Here is a 16,873-nt window from a genome sequence, read left to right on the forward strand (position 1 = left end):
TAATTAGACTACTGCAGTAGACAAACAGAAGGTCCAGACCGTTAGACTACTGTAGCAGACAAACAGAAGGTCCAGACCGTTAATTAGACTACTGTAGCAGACAAACAGAAGGTCCAGACCGTTAATTAGACTACTGTAGCAGACAAACAGAAGGTCCAGACCGTTAGACTACTGTAGCAGACAAACAGAAGGTCCAGACCGTTAATTAGACTACTGTAGCAGACAAACAGAAGGTCCAGACCGTTAATTAGACTACTGTAGCAGACAAACAGAAGGTCCAGACCGTTAATTAGACTACTGTAGCAGACAAACAGAAGGTCCAGACCGTTAATTAGACTACTGCAGCAGATGGTACCAAGAATATACATTTCCTTGCTTCAGGTCCTGAGCTACAGACACTTCGATTTGGGTAAGTCATTTTAGGTGAAAATTGAAAAAAAGGGTCAGATCCTTAATTAATGAGAGAACAGAACAGGAAGAGAACAGAGCAGGAAGAGAAGAGAGCAGGAAGAGAACAGAGCAGAACAAAGCAGAACAGAGCAGGAAGAGAACAGACCAGGAAGAGAACAGAGCATAACAGAGCAGGAAAGAACAGAGCAGGAAGAGAACAGAGCAGGAAGTGAACAGAGCAGGAAGTGAACAGAGCAGAACAGAGCAGGAAGAGAACAGAGCAGAACAGACCAGGAAGAGAACAGAGCAGAACAGAGAAGGAAGAGAACAGAGCAGGAAGAGAACAGAGCAGAACAGAGCAGGAAGAGAACAGAGCAGAACAGAGCAGGAAGAGAACAGAGCAGAACAGAGCAGGAAGAGAACAGAGCAGAACAGAGCAGGAAGAGAACAGAGCAGAACAGATCAGGAAGAGTACAGAGCAGAACTGAGCAGGAAGAGTACAGAGCAGAACAGAGCAGGAAGTGAACAGAGCAGGAAGTGAACAGAGCAGAACAGAGCAGGAAGAGTACAGAGCAGAACAGAGCAGGAAGAGAACAGAGCAGAACAGAGCAGGAAGAGAACAGAGCAGAACAGAGCAGGAAGAGAACAGAGCAGAACAGAGCAGGAAGTGAACAGAGCAGGAAGTGAACAGAGCAGAACAGAGCAGGAAGAGAACAGAGCAGGAAGAGAACAGAGCAGGAAGAGAACAGAGCAGAACAGACCAGGAAGAGAACAGAGCAGAACAGAGCAGGAAGTGAACAGAGCAGAACAGAGCAGGAAGAGAACATAAATATAACTCTCAACTATCCAGTTGGTCTGTATTAATTTAATAAAAACAAAGGCAACTGGACAATTTTTTTGACACCAAAACTATGCAAACGCCTATTAAAGGCTTCTGAATGTTCAAGGGTAGTTGACAATGTCCCTGGCACTAGAAGTGGAGAGTTGGATGGTGGAGGGGGGGCAACCTGCCAGTACTACAGTCAAGTGGGTTAGTTTGTCCTAATAGGCACTTCAGTGCATTAAACATTGTTCTGGTGCCAAGATGCTGTTGACCAGATTGAAGCTTTGCTGACACATTTATTGTGAACAAAAAACCGTCTCAACAAGCAGCAGACTTCCTCTATGGTTCAGTTTGTAGAACATGGTCCTCTGTAGTTCAGTTAGTAGAGCATGGTCATCTGTAGTTCAGTTAGTAGAACATGGTCACCTGTAGTTCAGTTAGTAGAACATGGTCCTCTGTAGTTCAGTTAGTAGAACATGGTCCTCTGTAGTTCAGTTAGTAGAACATGGTCCTCTGTAGTTCAGTTGGTAGAACATGGTCATCTGTAGTTCAGTTAGTAGAACATGGCCCTCTGTAGTTCAGTTAGTAGAACATGGTCCTCTGTATTTCAGTTGGTAGAGCATGGCTCCAGGTCCTCTGTAGTTCAGTTAGTAGAACATGGTTGTCTGTAGTTCAGATAGTAGAACATGGTCCTCTGTAGTTCAGTTTGTAGAACATGGTCTTCTGTAGCTCAGTTGGTAGAGCATGGTCCTCTGTAGTTCAGTTAGTAGAACATGGTCGTCTGTAGTTCAGTTAGTAGAACATGGTCCTCTGTAGTTCAGTTTGTAGAACATGGTCCTCTGTAGTTCAGTTAGTAGAGCATGGCTCCAGGTCCTCTGTAGTTCAGTAAGTAGAACATGGTCCTCTGAAGTTCAGTTGGTAGAGCATGGTCCTCTGTAGTTCAGTTAGTAGAACATGGCCCTCTGTAGTTCAGTTGGTAGAACATGGTCCTCTGTAGTTAGTAGAACATGGTCCTCTGTAGTTCAGTTAGTATAGCATGGCTCCAGGTCCTCTGTAGTTCAGTTAGTAGAACATGGTCCTCTGTAGTTCAGTTAGTAGAACATGGTCCTCTGTAGTTCAGTTAGTAGAACATGATCCTCTGTAGTTCAGTTAGTTGAACATGGTCCTCTGTAGTTCAGTTAGTAGAGCATGGTCCTCTGTAGTTCAGTTAGTAGAGCATGGTCATCTGTAGTTCGTAGAACATGGTCCTCTGTCGTTCAGTTGGTAGAGCATGGTCCTCTGTAGTTAGTAGAACATGGTCCTCTGAAGTTCAGTTGGTAGATCATGGTCCTCTGTAGTTAGTAGAATATGGTCATCTGTAGTTCAGTTAGTAGAGCATGGCTCCAGGTCCTCTGTAGTTCAGTTGGTAGAGCATGGCTCCAGGTCCTCTGTGGTTCAGTTAGTAGAACATGGTCCTCTGTGGTTCAGTTAGTAGAACATGGTCCTCTGTAGTTCAGTTGGTAGATTATGGTCCTATGTAGTTCAGTTGATAGAGCATGGTCCTCTGTAGTTAGTAGAACATGGTCCTCTGTAGTTCAGTTTGTAGAGCATGGTCCACTGTAGTTCAGTTGATAGAGCATGGTCCTCTGTAGTTAGTAGAACATGGTCCTCTGAAGTTCAGTTGGTAGAGCATGGTCCTCTGTAGTTAGTAGAACATGGTCCTCTGAAGTTCAGTTGGTAGAGCATGGTCCTCTGTAGTTAGTAGAAGATGGTCATCTGTAGTTCAGTTGGTAGAGCATGGTCCTCTGTAGTTAGTAGAAGATGGTCATCTGTAGTTCAGTTGGTAGAGCATGGTCCTCTGTAGTTCAGTTGGTAGAGCATGGTCCTCTGTAGTTCAGTTAGTAGAACATGGTCCTCTGTAGTTCAGTTAGTAGAACATGGTCGTCTGTAGTTCAGTTAGTAGAACATGGTCCTCTGTAGTTCAGTTAGTAGAAGATGGTCATCTGTAGTTCAGTTAGTAGAACATGGTCCTCTGTAGTTCAGTTGGTAGAGCATGGTCCTCTGTAGTTCAGTTAGTAGAACATGGTCCTCTGTATTTCAGTTGGTAGAGCATGGCTCCAGGTCCTCTGTAGTTCAGTTAGTAGAACATGGTTGTCTGTAGTTCAGATAGTAGAACATGGTCCTCTGTAGTTCAGTTTGTAGAACATGGTCTTCTGTAGCTCAGTTGGTAGAGCATGGTCCTCTGTAGTTCAGTTAGTAGAACATGGTCGTCTGTAGTTCAGTTAGTAGAACATGGTCCTCTGTAGTTCAGTTTGTAGAACATGGTCCTCTGTAGTTCAGTTAGTAGAGCATGGCTCCAGGTCCTCTGTAGTTCAGTAAGTAGAACATGGTCCTCTGAAGTTCAGTTGGTAGAGCATGGTCCTCTGTAGTTCAGTTAGTAGAACATGGCCCTCTGTAGTTCAGTTGGTAGAACATGGTCCTCTGTAGTTAGTAGAACATGGTCCTCTGTAGTTCAGTTAGTATAGCATGGCTCCAGGTCCTCTGTAGTTCAGTTAGTAGAACATGGTCCTCTGTAGTTCAGTTAGTAGAACATGGTCCTCTGTAGTTCAGTTAGTAGAACATGATCCTCTGTAGTTCAGTTAGTTGAACATGGTCCTCTGTAGTTCAGTTAGTAGAGCATGGTCCTCTGTAGTTCAGTTAGTAGAGCATGGTCATCTGTAGTTCGTAGAACATGGTCCTCTGTCGTTCAGTTGGTAGAGCATGGTCCTCTGTAGTTAGTAGAACATGGTCCTCTGTAGTTCAGTTGGTAGATCATGGTCCTCTGTAGTTAGTAGAATATGGTCATCTGTAGTTCAGTTAGTAGAGCATGGCTCCAGGTCCTCTGTAGTTCAGTTGGTAGAGCATGGCTCCAGGTCCTCTGTGGTTCAGTTAGTAGAACATGGTCCTCTGTGGTTCAGTTAGTAGAACATGGTCCTCTGTAGTTCAGTTGGTAGATTATGGTCCTATGTAGTTCAGTTGATAGAGCATGGTCCTCTGTAGTTAGTAGAACATGGTCCTCTGTAGTTCAGTTTGTAGAGCATGGTCCACTGTAGTTCAGTTGATAGAGCATGGTCCTCTGTAGTTAGTAGAACATGGTCCTCTGAAGTTCAGTTGGTAGAGCATGGTCCTCTGTAGTTAGTAGAACATGGTCCTCTGAAGTTCAGTTGGTAGAGCATGGTCCTCTGTAGTTAGTAGAAGATGGTCATCTGTAGTTCAGTTGGTAGAGCATGGTCCTCTGTAGTTAGTAGAAGATGGTCATCTGTAGTTCAGTTGGTAGAGCATGGTCCTCTGTAGTTCAGTTGGTAGAGCATGGTCCTCTGTAGTTCAGTTAGTAGAACATGGTCCTCTGTAGTTCAGTTAGTAGAACATGGTCGTCTGTAGTTCAGTTAGTAGAACATGGTCATCTGTAGTTCAGTTAGTAGAACATGGTCCTCTGTAGTTCAGTTGGTAGAGCATGGTCCTCTGTAGTTCAGTTGGTAGAGCATGGCTCCAGGTCCTCTGTGGCTCAGTTGGTAGAGCATGGCTCCAGGTCCTCTGTAGTTAGTAGAACATGGTCCTCTGTAGTTCAGTTAGTAGAGCATGGTCCTCTGTAGTTAGTAGAACATGGTCCTCTGTAGTTCAGTTGGTAGAGCATGGTCCTCTGTAGTTAGTAGAGCATGGTCCTCTGTAGTTCAGTTGGTAGAGCATGGCTCCAGGTCCTCTGTGGCTCAGTTGGTAGAGCATTGCTCCAGGTCCTCTGTGGCTCAGTTGGTAGAGCATGGCTCCAGGTCCTCTTTAGTTCAGTTGGTAGAGCATGGCTCCAGGTCCTCTGTGGCTCAGTTGGTAGAGCATGGCGCTTGTAAAAGCCAGGATTGTGGGTTCGATTTCTGCTGGGATCACCCATACGAAAATGTATGCATGCATCACTCATAAGTCACTTTGCATAAAATCCTCTGCTGAAATATATTAGACTGGTGTAGGGGGCTGGTGTAGGGGGCTGGCGTAGGGGGCTGGCGTAGGGGACTGGTGTAGGGGGCTGGCGTAGGGGACTGGCGTAGGGGGCTGGCGTAGGGGGCTGGCGTAGGGGACTGGTGTAGGGGGCTGGTGTTGGGGGCTGGCGTAGGGGGCTGATGTAGGGGACTGACGTAGGACGTAGGGCCCATAGTGCACTATATAGGGTTTAGGGTGCCATTTGGGATGTAGTCCAGCAGCACACTTCAGTGATGACTGATGGCGGACGATTCCGGTCACTACATTAAATCACACAGCCCAGCCGAGACGAAGCCACTTCCCGAACCCCAGCAGCTGCCTTCATCTGCACCCTGTCAACCCGACCACACAGAGCCTGTCAGGCCCCACAGCTCAAACACAGCGAGCCGTCTAGCGGCGTGTCACGCAGCAAGCTCATCTAATTGGACGAGGACCAGAAGAACACAGAGTTTGAGCTCCACCACTGTTCAGAGTGTATTTCTGGAGAACCTTGGGCTTCAGACAGGAGACCAGAGAGGTTCACTGCCAATGACTGGAACGAACTACAAAAAAATCTCTGAAACTGGAAACAATTATCTCCCTCACTAGCTTTAAGCACCAACTGTCAGAGCAGCTCACAGATTACTGCACCTGTACATAGCCCACCTATAATTTAGTCTAAACAACTAACTCTTTCCCTACTGTATTTAATTTATTTATTTATTTTGCTCCTTTGCACCCCATTATTTTTATTTCTACTTTGCACATTCTTCCATTGCAAATCTACCATTCCAGTGTTTTACTTGCTATATTGTATTTACTTTGCCACCATGGCCTTTTTTTGCCTTTACCTCCCTTATCTCACCTCATTTGCTCACATCGTATATAGACTTATTTTTCTACTGTATTATTGACTGTATGTTTGTTTTACTCCATGTGTAACTCTGTGTTGTTGTATGTGTCGAACTGCGTTGCTTTATCTTGGCCAGGTCACAGTTGTAAATGAGAACTTGTTCTCAACTTGCCTACCTGGTTAAATAAAATCATTTTAAAAAGTACGGAGAGGTTTGAGAAAAAGTTGAAACAACATGTTTTTTCCTGAGCCTGACGATCTTTTTCATTCAGGGCACTTAGTCCGTGTTGCTCAGTCAGTCAGTTGAGTCTGTTAAATGACTCTCTACTGTAAGAGTCTCTGGATAAGAGAGTCAGCTAAATGACTCTCTACTGTAAGAGTCTCTGGATAAGAGAGTCTGCTAAATGACTCACTACTAGTGTGTCTCTCTGGATAAGAGAGTCTGCTAAATGACTCACTACTAGTGTGTCTCTCTGGATAAGAGAGTCTGCTAAATGACTCCCTACTGTAAGACTCTCTGGATAAGAGAGTCTGCTAAATGACTCACTACTAGTGTGTCTCTCTGGATAAGAGAGTCTGCTAAATGACTCACTACTAGTGTGTCTCTCTGGATAAGAGAGTCTGCTAAATGACTCACTACTGTAAGACTCTCTGGATAAGAGAGTCTGCTAAATGACTCACTACTAGTGTGTCTCTCTGGATAAGAGAGTCTGCTAAATGACTCCCTACTGTAAGACTCTCTGGATAAGAGCGTCTGCTAAATGACTCACGACTGTAAGACTCTCTGGATAAGAGAGTCTGCTAAATGACTCCCTACTGTAAGACTCTCTGGATAAGAGAGTCTGCTAAATGACTCACTACTAGTGTGTCTCTCTGGATAAGAGAGTCAGCTAAATGACTCACGACTGTAAGACTCTCTGGATAAGAGAGTCTGCTAAATGACTCACGACTGTAAGACTCTCTGGATAAGAGAGTCTGCTAAATGACTCCCTACTGTAAGACTCTCTGGATAAGAGAGTCTGCTAAATGACTCACTACTAGTGTGTCTCTCTGGATAAGAGAGTCAGCTAAATGACTCACTAATGTAAGACTCTCTGGATAAGAGAGTCTGCTAAATGACTCACGACTGTAAGACTCTCTGGATAAGAGAGTCTGCTAAATGACTCCCTACTGTAAGACTCTCTGGATAAGAGAGTCTGCTAAATGACTCACGACTGTAAGACTCTCTGGATAAGAGAGTCTGCTAAATGACTCACGACTGTAAGACTCTCTGGATAAGAGAGTCTGCTAAATGACTCCCGACTGTAAGACTCTCTGGATAAGAGAGCTGAGGCCTAAGTGCAGTAAAAGGATACTTCCCTCCTTGCTCGTCTCCTGCATGCTCTCCATCCCGGGAAGGGCAGCCGCCACACGCCGAAACAGCTGGAGAGAGAGAGGGAGAGGGAGGGGGGGGGGAGGGGGAGAGAGAGAGAGAATGAGAGGGGGTGGGAGGGGGAGAGAGAGAGAGAGGGAGAGGGGGAGAGGGAGATGGGGGGGGGGAGGGGGAGAGGGAGAGAGAGGGAGAGTGGGAGAGGCAGAGGGAGTGGGAGTGGGAGAGAGAGAGGGGAGAGGGGGGCGGGAGGGGGAGAGAGAGAGGGAGTGGGAGAGAGGGAGTGGGAGAGGCAGTGGCAGAGGCAGAGGCAGAGGGAGTGGGAGTGGGAGAGAGAGAGGGAGAGACTCTCTGCAGAGGCAGAGGCAGAGGGAGAGGGAGAGGGGGGCGGGAGGGGGAGAGAGAGAGAGATCTACAGATGTGGGGCAGGAGGGGGAGAGAGCGAGAGAGGGAGAGGGGGTGGGAGAGAGGGAGTGGGAGAGGGAGAGGGAGAGGGGGGGCGGGAGGGGGAGAGAGAGAGGGAGGCAGAGGGGGGAGAGGGAGGGGGGGGGCGGGAGGGGGAGAGAGAGAGGCAGAGGGGGAGAGGGAGGGGGGGGCGGGAGGGGGAGAGAGAGAGAGGGCAGAGGGGGCGGGAGGGTGAGAGAGAGAGAGAGAGGGTTCTCAGTGGGAGAGAGGGGTTGGGAGAGGGAGAGGCAGAAGCAGAGGGAGAGGCAGAGGCAGAGGCAGAGGGAGAGGGAGAGGGGGGGTGGGAGTGGGAGAGGGAGAGGGAGTGGGAGAGGGAGAGGGAGAGAGAGTGGGAGTGGGAGAGAGAGATGGAGTGGGAGAGAGAGATGGAGTGGGAGAGGGAGAGGCAGAGGCAGAGGCAGAGGGAGAGGGAGAGGGAGTGGGAGAGAGAGAGGGAGTGGGAGAGAGAGAGGCAGAGGGAGAGGGGAGAGAGAGAGGGAGAGAGAGTGGGAGTGGGAGAGAGAGATGGAGTGGGAGAGAGAGATGGAGTGGGAGAGGGAGAGGCAGAGGCAGAGGCAGAGGGAGAGGGAGTGGGAGAGAGAGAGGGAGTGGGAGAGAGAGAGGGAGAGGCAGAGGGAGAGGCAGAGGCAGAGGCAGAGGCAGAGGCAGAGGGAGAGGGAGAGGGAGTGGGAGAGGGAGAGGGAGTGGGAGAGAGAGAGGGAGAGGCAGAGGCAGAGGGAGAGGGAGAGGGAGGGGAGAGGGAGAGGGAGAGGGAGAGGGAGAGGGGAGAGGATCAGAACACTGTGACTCATATACGCTCCCCAACAGAGAGAGAGTGTCTCATCCATCCACCCTCTTCACCTGTGGACCCAATCAACTCGCTCAGACAGGAAGCTACCAGCATGCACTGGGGCCAGGGGAAGGCAGAAAGCACTCACACAGTCAGTCAGTCACACTGGACGGATGGTTGGAGGACAGCCAGGTTGACATACCCTCTCTGTGGTGCCATTCTGGTGACTACTGCCAGTCCAATTACAGAGAAACATAGTACAGGAGGAAGAGAGATGGATCATCTCATTCTATTTCCTATTTCTATTGGACCTTTTTTTAGGGGAGGCACCATTGAGACCAGGGTCTCATTCACAAGCGCTGCATATACATTTCATCAGACAGAAAATCTATTTCCAAAATCAAATCAAGATACAATGAAATTAAAAAATACATTTAAAAAAAAATACAAGCACGACAGAATATTCCAGAAATACATTCCTCAATAAGAAGGTCCCCAATCAAGACGTTAAATCGCACGAGCAGCACCAGAACATGCAACTGTACTGAGTTTTGTAGACTGTTCTAGCAATGAGGTGCATTAAAACTAAAAAGAGTATTTACATAATTTGGAGACCTGAACAACCTCAATATTTAACCAAACATGTGAACCAACCGTGTAATATTTTATACTAAAACAACAAAATTAGGGGGCTGGGGGCTGGTGTTTTTTATTTTACCAGGCAAGTCAGTTAAGAACAAATTCTTATTTTCAATGACAGCCTAGGAACAGTGGGTTAACTGCCTGTTCAGGGGCAGAACGACAGATTTTGTACCTTGTCAGCTCGGGGATTTGAACTTTCAACCTTTCGGTTACTAGTCCAACGCTCTAACCACTAGGCTACACTGCCGCCCAATGTAAAATAAAAAAATACAACACAACATTTAAGAAAAAGAGTTACATTCCTCAGCTACTAGGTCCTCAATCAAGACTTTAAATTGCCCGAGCGGCACCACAACATCCAAATGTAATGAGTTTTGTAAACTGTTTCAGCAGTGAAGTGCATTACAACTAAAAAAGCATTTATATAATTTGGTGGAGATCTGAAGGAACCTCAAGAGTTAACCAACCCTGTGACCGGGTTTGGTGAGGCATATTTATACACGAAATCAACAAAGTTGCGTAAGTTGGAAGCTTGTGTAGTAGAACTTTCTATATAAAAACAGAATAGTGATCTACTGGACTTGAGTAGTGAGTATCAACCTTTAAATACAGGATGCAGTAGTGAATATTAAAACTGTCCCCTGTGAGAAAGCGAAGGGCCCTACGATGGTAAACAACATCTAGAGGTTTAAGAGAAGTCGCTGCTGCAATTCTGTCACCATAGTCAAGAACTGACAGGACAGTTGACTGTACATCCAGGATCAAACCCGGGTCTGTAGTGACTCCTGCAGTGCCTTAGACCGCTGCGCCACTCGGGACGTCAAATCAACTTTCTATCCCTGGATTAGAACATGCAAAACCTTTGGCACCAGAGATAGATGCTTCCTCTATCGGTCATCCCCGTCCACCTATTTCAACCTTTGAATGAGAACGTGATGGTCATCTGTGTCGAAGGGCCTTGTGTAAAAATAAGGCAGCAAAATGCTTTCTATGATCTAGCAAGTTAATACATCATCTAAAATAATGTCCTGGTCTAAATGGCCACCTGGTCTAAATGTCCACCCGGTCTAAAGTGTCCACCCGGTCTTTTACTTACCTTTATTTAACTAGGCAAGTCAGTTAAGAACAAATTCTTATTTTCAATGACGGCCTAGGAACAGTGGGTTAACTGCCTGTTCAGGGGCAGAATGACAGATTTGTACCTTGTCAGCTCGGGGGTTTGAACTTGCAACCTTTCCGGTTACTAGTCCAACGCTCTAACCACTAGGCTACGCTGCCGTCCACCCGGTCTAAATGTCCACCCGGTCTAAATGTCCACCCGGTCTAAATGTCCACCCGGTCTAAATGTCCACCCGGTCTAAATGTCCACCTGGTCTAAATGTCCACCTGGTCTAAATGTCCAGCTCAAAGTAGTGCACTATATAGGGAATAGGGCTCTGGTCTAAAGTAGTGCACTATACAGGGAATAGGGGCTCTGGTATAAAGTAGTGCACTATATAGGGAATAGGGCTCAGGTCTAAAGTAGTGCACTATACAGGGAATAGGGGCTCTGGTCTAAAGTAGTGCACTATACAGGGAATAGGAGCTCTGGTCTAAAGTAGTGCACTATACAGGGAATAGGGGCTCTGGTATAAAGTAGTGCACTATATATAGGAAACAGGGGCTCTGGTATAAAGTAGTGCACTATATAGGGAATAGGGCTCTGGTATAAAGTAGTGCACTATATAGGGAATAGGGCTCTGGTCTAAAGTAGTACACTATATAGGGAATAGGGCTCTGGTCTAAAGTAGTGCACTATATAGGGAACAGGGTGCCATTGGGGACATGCGACATAACGTTTCCCAGTAACAACATAACGTTTCCCAGTAACGTTTCCCAGTAACAACATAACGTTTCCCAGTAACAACATAACGTTTCCCAGTAACAACATAACGTTTCCCAGTAACAACATAACGTTTCCCAGTAACAACATAACGTTTCCCAGTAACAACATAACGTTTCCCAGTAACAACATAACGTTTCCCAGTAACAACATAATGTTTCCTAGTAACAACATAACGTTTCCCAGTAAGTTCCCTCCTCCCTCTCTCCCTCTCTCCCTCCCTCTCTCCCTCTCTCCCTCCCTCCCCCCTCCTCCCTCTCCCCTCCCTCCCTCTCCCTCCCCCCTCCCTCTCTCTCTCTCTCTCTCCCTCCCTCCCTCTCCCTCCCTCCCCCCCCCTCCCTCTCTCCCCCTCCCCTCCCTCTCTCCCTCCCCCTCCCTCTCTCCCTCCCTCCCCCCTCCCGCTCTCCCTCCCCCTCCCTCTCTCGCTCCCTCCCTCCCCTGCCACCCTCCCTCCCTCCCTCCCTCCCTCCCTCCCTCCCTCCCTCCCTCCCTCCCTCCCTCCCTCCCTCCCTCTCGTATAGTTAATAAAGGGTTTTATAAAGACAAGCTAACAGTATATTGTGTCTGTGAAGGGAACCACGTTGTCACCCAGCACTGAGGCAAACACGTGACCCATTGTTCTGCATTACTTCAGGACCACTAATGGAACAAAGGGACCAGAGCATAACTGATCAAACAAAGAGGATAAACACCCCACTGTTAACCCTGCTGGCTCGCCTGTGTCATTCATAGACCATTGGTACAATCTTGTACAATTGATACTAACTGATATCAGGCAGTGGTCGTCTCTCTCTCAACCCAGCTCTCTCTGACTTCCTGCAGTTAGTGGTAATAGACCTGATTCCAACCAAAAGTCCTTTTCTATATTCGATTACAAACACTTTACACTAGACACTGTGTAGCCTAGTGGTTAGAGCATTGGACTTGCAACCAAAAGGTTGCAAGTTCAAATCCCCGAGCTGACAAGGTACAAAATCTGTCGTTCTGCCCCTGAACAGGCAGTTTACCCACTGTTCCTAGGCCGTCATTGAAAATAAGAATTTGTTCTTAACTGACTTGCCTGGTTAAATAAAGGTAAAAAAACAAAAAACAAATTGCTCATAAATCAAAGGACAAGTCAGTCGTGGGAAAAATGACTCAGTCATGCCCTCTGCCACTGAACCGTTTCCTGTCAGCAGTGATCAGATATAATCAGTATATGTGGTTCGTGCAGAAATACGACCCGGAGATGTAGTGTCGTCAACACTCAGAGGGACTGAAAGAAAATTATACAGACATGCAGATTCACGGCTGTAGCTTGTCTTGATGCTGGTCTCAATAAACACTAACCTGTTTGACGTTGTAGCTTGTCTTGACACTGGTCTCAATAAACACTAACCTGTTTGACGTTGACGCTGGTCTCAATAAACACTAACCTGTTTGACATTGTAGCTTGTCTTGACGCTGGTCTCAATAAACACTAACCTGTTTGACGTTGTAGCTTGTCTTGACACTTGTCTCAATAAACACTAACCTGTTTGACGTTGTAGCTTGTCTTGACGCTGGTCTCAATAAACACTAACCTGTTTGACGTTGTAGCTTGTCTTGACGCTGGTCTCAATAAACACTAACCTGTTTGACGTTGTAGCTTGTCTTGACGCTGGTCTCAATAAACACTAACCTGTTTGACGTTGTAGCTTGTCTTGACGCTGGTCTCAATAAACACTAACCTGTTTGACGTTGTAGCTTGTCTTGACGCTGGTCTCAATAAACACTAACCTGTTTGACGTTGTAGCTTGTCTTGACGCTGGTCTCAATAAACACTAACCTGTTTGACGTTGTAGCTTGTCTTGACGCTGGTCTCAATAAACACTAACCTGTTTGACGTTGTAGCTTGTCTTGACGCTGGTCTCAATAAACACTAACCTGTTTGACGTTGTAGCTTGTCTTGACGCTGGTCTCAATAAACACTAACCTGTTTGACGTTGTAGCTTGTCTTGACGCTGGTCTCAATAAACACTAACCTGTTTGACGTTGTAGCTTGTCTTGACGCTGGTCTCAATAAACACTAACCTGTTTGACGTTGTAGCTTGTCTTGACGCTGGTCTCAATAAACACTAACCTGTTTGACGTTGTAGCTTGTCTTGACGCTGGTCTCAATGAACACTAACCTGTTTGACGGTGTAGCTTGTCTTGACGCTGGTCTCAATAAACACTAACCTGTTTGACGTTGTAGCTTGTCTTGGCGCTGGTCTCAATAAACACTAACCTGTTTGACATTGTAGCTTGTCTTGGCGCTGGTCTCAATGAACACTAACCTGTTTGACGTTGTAGCTTGTCTTGACACTGGTCTCAATAAACACTAACCTGTTTGACGTTGTAGCTTGTCTTGACGCTGGTCTCAATAAACACTAACCTGTTTGACGTTGTAGCTTGTCTTGACACTGGTCTCAATAAACACTAACCTGTTTGACGTTGTAGCTTGTCTTGGCACTGGTCTCAATAAACACTAACCTGCTTGTCTTGACGCTGGTCTCAATAAACACTAACCTGTTTGACGTTGTAGCTTGTCTTGGCGCTGGTCTCAATAAACACTAACCTGTTTGACGTTGTAGCTTGTCTTGACACTGGTCTCAATAAACACTAACCTGTTTGACGTTGTAGCTTGTCTTGACGCTGGTCTCAATAAACACTAACCTGTTTGACGTTGTAGCTTGTCTTGGCACTGGTCTCAATAAACACTAACCTGTTTGACGTTGCAGCTTGTCTTGACGCTAGTCTCAATAAACACTAACCTGCTTGTCTTGACGCTGGTCTCAATAAACACTAACCTGTTTGACGTTGTAGCTTGTCTTGACGCTGGTCTCAATGAACACTAACCTGTTTGACGGTGTAGCTTGTCTTGACGCTGGTCTCAATAAACACTAACCTGTTTGACGTTGTAGCTTGTCTTGGCGCTGGTCTCAATAAACACTAACCTGTTTGACATTGTAGCTTGTCTTGGCGCTGGTCTCAATGAACACTAACCTGTTTGACGTTGTAGCTTGTCTTGACACTGGTCTCAATAAACACTAACCTGTTTGACGTTGTAGCTTGTCTTGACGCTGGTCTCAATAAACACTAACCTGTTTGACGTTGTAGCTTGTCTTGACACTGGTCTCAATAAACACTAACCTGTTTGACGTTGTAGCTTGTCTTGGCACTTGTCTCAATAAACACTAACCTGCTTGTCTTGACGCTGGTCTCAATAAACACTAACCTGTTTGACGTTGTAGCTTGTCTTGGCGCTGGTCTCAATAAACACTAATCTGTTTGACGTTGTAGCTTGTCTTGACGCTGGTCTCAATAAACACTAACCTGTTTGACGTTGTAGCTTGTCTTGGCACTGGTCTCAATAAACACTAACCTGTTTGACGTTGCAGCTTGTCTTGACGCTGGTCTCAATAAACACTAACCTGCTTGTCTTGACGCTGGTCTCAATAAACACTAACCTGTTTGACGTTGTAGCTTGTCTTGACGCTGGTCTCAATAAACACTAACCTGTTTGACGTTGTAGCTTGTCTTGACGCTGGTCTCAATGAACACTAACCTGTTTGACGGTGTAGCTTGTCTTGACGCTGGTCTCAATAAACACTAACCTGTTTGACGTTGTAGCTTGTCTTGGCGCTGGTCTCAATAAACACTAACCTGTTTGACATTGTAGCTTGTCTTGGCGCTGGTCTCAATGAACACTAACCTGTTTGACGTTGTAGCTTGTCTTGACACTGGTCTCAATAAACACTAACCTGTTTGACGTTGTAGCTTGTCTTGACGCTGGTCTCAATAAACACTAACCTGTTTGACGTTGTAGCTTGTCTTGACACTGGTCTCAATAAACACTAACCTGTTTGACGTTGTAGCTTGTCTTGGCACTGGTCTCAATAAACACTAACCTGCTTGTCTTGACGCTGGTCTCAATAAACACTAACCTGTTTGACGTTGTAGCTTGTCTTGACTGGTCTCAATAAACACTAACCTGTTTGACGTTGTAGCTTGTCTTGACACTGGTCTCAATAAACACTAACCTGTTTGACGTTGTAGCTTGTCTTGATGCTGGTCTCAATAAACACTAACCTGTTTGACGTTGTAGCTTGTCTTGGCACTGGTCTCAATAAACACTAACCTGTTTGACGTTGCAGCTTGTCTTGACGCTGGTCTCAATAAACACTAACCTGCTTGTCTTGACGCTGGTCTCAATAAACACTAACCTGTTTGACGTTGTAGCTTGTCTTGACGCTGGTCTCAATAAACACTAACCTGTTTGACGTTGTAGCTTGTCTTGACACTGGTCTCAATAAACACTAACCTGTTTGACGTTGTAGCTTGTCTTGACGCTGGTCTCAATAAACACTAACCTGTTTGACGTTGTAGCTTGTCTTGACACTGGTCTCAATAAACACTAACCTGTTTGACTTTGTAGCTTGTCTTGACGCTGGTCTCAATGAACACTAACCTGTTTGACGTTGTAGCTTGTCTTGGCACTGGTCTCAATAAACACTAACCTGTTTGACGTTGTAGCTTGTCTTGACGCTGGTCTCAATAAACACTAACCTGCTTGACGTTGTAGCCTGTCTTGGCGCTGGTCTCAATAAACATGACGCTGAGCTCCTTGGCCCTCTGTTCTCCTTCCTCTATGGTGATCTGCCTGCGAGGGGAGAGGACAGGAACCCACATCAAACCACTGACTGAAGAACATCTTAAATAAGCAGTGACCCAGGGAGAAAAAAAAAAACTGTTCATTACTTTATTTTTGCGAATCAAAATCATTTTTCCACGTTGATTCAACTTCACATCACATTTGCTTTTTGTTTATGATGTGGAAGCAACGTTGATTCAACCAGTTTGCGCCCAATGGTGAGGTACTGACTACTACAACAAGCCACAGCCTGCAGCACTGTCTACCAGCACTCACCTAACAGCACATCTAACATTGTTCATTAAGCTATGGTGAAGCTGATTGATGGTGTTGTGGCCCGAAAAATGTATTAATTACAGCCCATTACTATGAAATCTTGTCGATGCATGAGTTCCTGGGAACGTGAGAAAGGAAGAGTGTCAGGTCTACAGAATGGAAGGAGGGGTTTACAGAATGGAAGGAGGGGTCTACAGAATGGAAGGAGGGGTTTACAGAATGGAAGGAGGGGTCTACAGAATGGAAGGAGGGGTCTACAGAATGGAAGGAGGGGTTTACAGAATGGAAGGAGGGGTTTACAGAATGGAAGGAGGGGTCTACAGAATGGAAGGACAAGGGAGAGTGTCAGGTCCACAGAATGGAAGGAGGGGTCCACAGAATGGAAGGAGGGGTTTACAGAATGGAAGGACAGGGAGAGTGTCAGGTCCACAGAATGGAAGGAGGGGTCCACAGAATGGAAGGAGGGGTCTACAGAATGGAAGGAGGGGTCTACAGAATGGAAGGACAGGGAGAGTGTCAGGTCCACAGAATGGAAGGAGGGGTCCACCGAATGGAAGGAGGGGTTTACAGAATGGACGGAGGGGTCTACAGAATGGAAGGAGGGGTCTACAGAATGGAAGGAGGGGTCCACAGAATGGAAGGAGGGGTCTACAGAATGGATGGAGGGGTTTACAGAATGGAAGGAGGGGTCCACAGAATGGAAGGAGGGGTCTACAGAATGGAAGGAGGGGTCCACAGAATGGAAGGAGGGGTCTACAGAATGGAAGGAGGGGTCTACAGAATG

The 16,873-nt window shown here is 46.4% G+C and overlaps 1 protein-coding gene across 1 annotated transcript in view; it reads right to left on the reverse strand.

Annotated features, from left to right (window-relative positions):
- Positions 1-16,873, reverse strand: part of LOC135524819 (ras-related protein Rab-6B-like) — a 119,699-nt gene that overhangs the window by 12,441 nt on the left and 90,385 nt on the right. Inside the window, exons 5-6 of the mRNA XM_064952669.1 lie at positions 15,729-15,822; positions 7,388-7,454 (exon numbers count right to left, since the gene is read on the reverse strand). Coding sequence (XP_064808741.1) covers positions 7,388-7,454; positions 15,729-15,822 — 161 coding nt within the window. The remainder of the gene's footprint in view (positions 1-7,387; positions 7,455-15,728; positions 15,823-16,873) is intronic.

Source organism: Oncorhynchus masou, chromosome 31 (assembly GCF_036934945.1).
Source record: "Oncorhynchus masou masou isolate Uvic2021 chromosome 31, UVic_Omas_1.1, whole genome shotgun sequence".
NCBI classification, from domain to species: domain Eukaryota; kingdom Metazoa; phylum Chordata; class Actinopteri; order Salmoniformes; family Salmonidae; genus Oncorhynchus; species Oncorhynchus masou.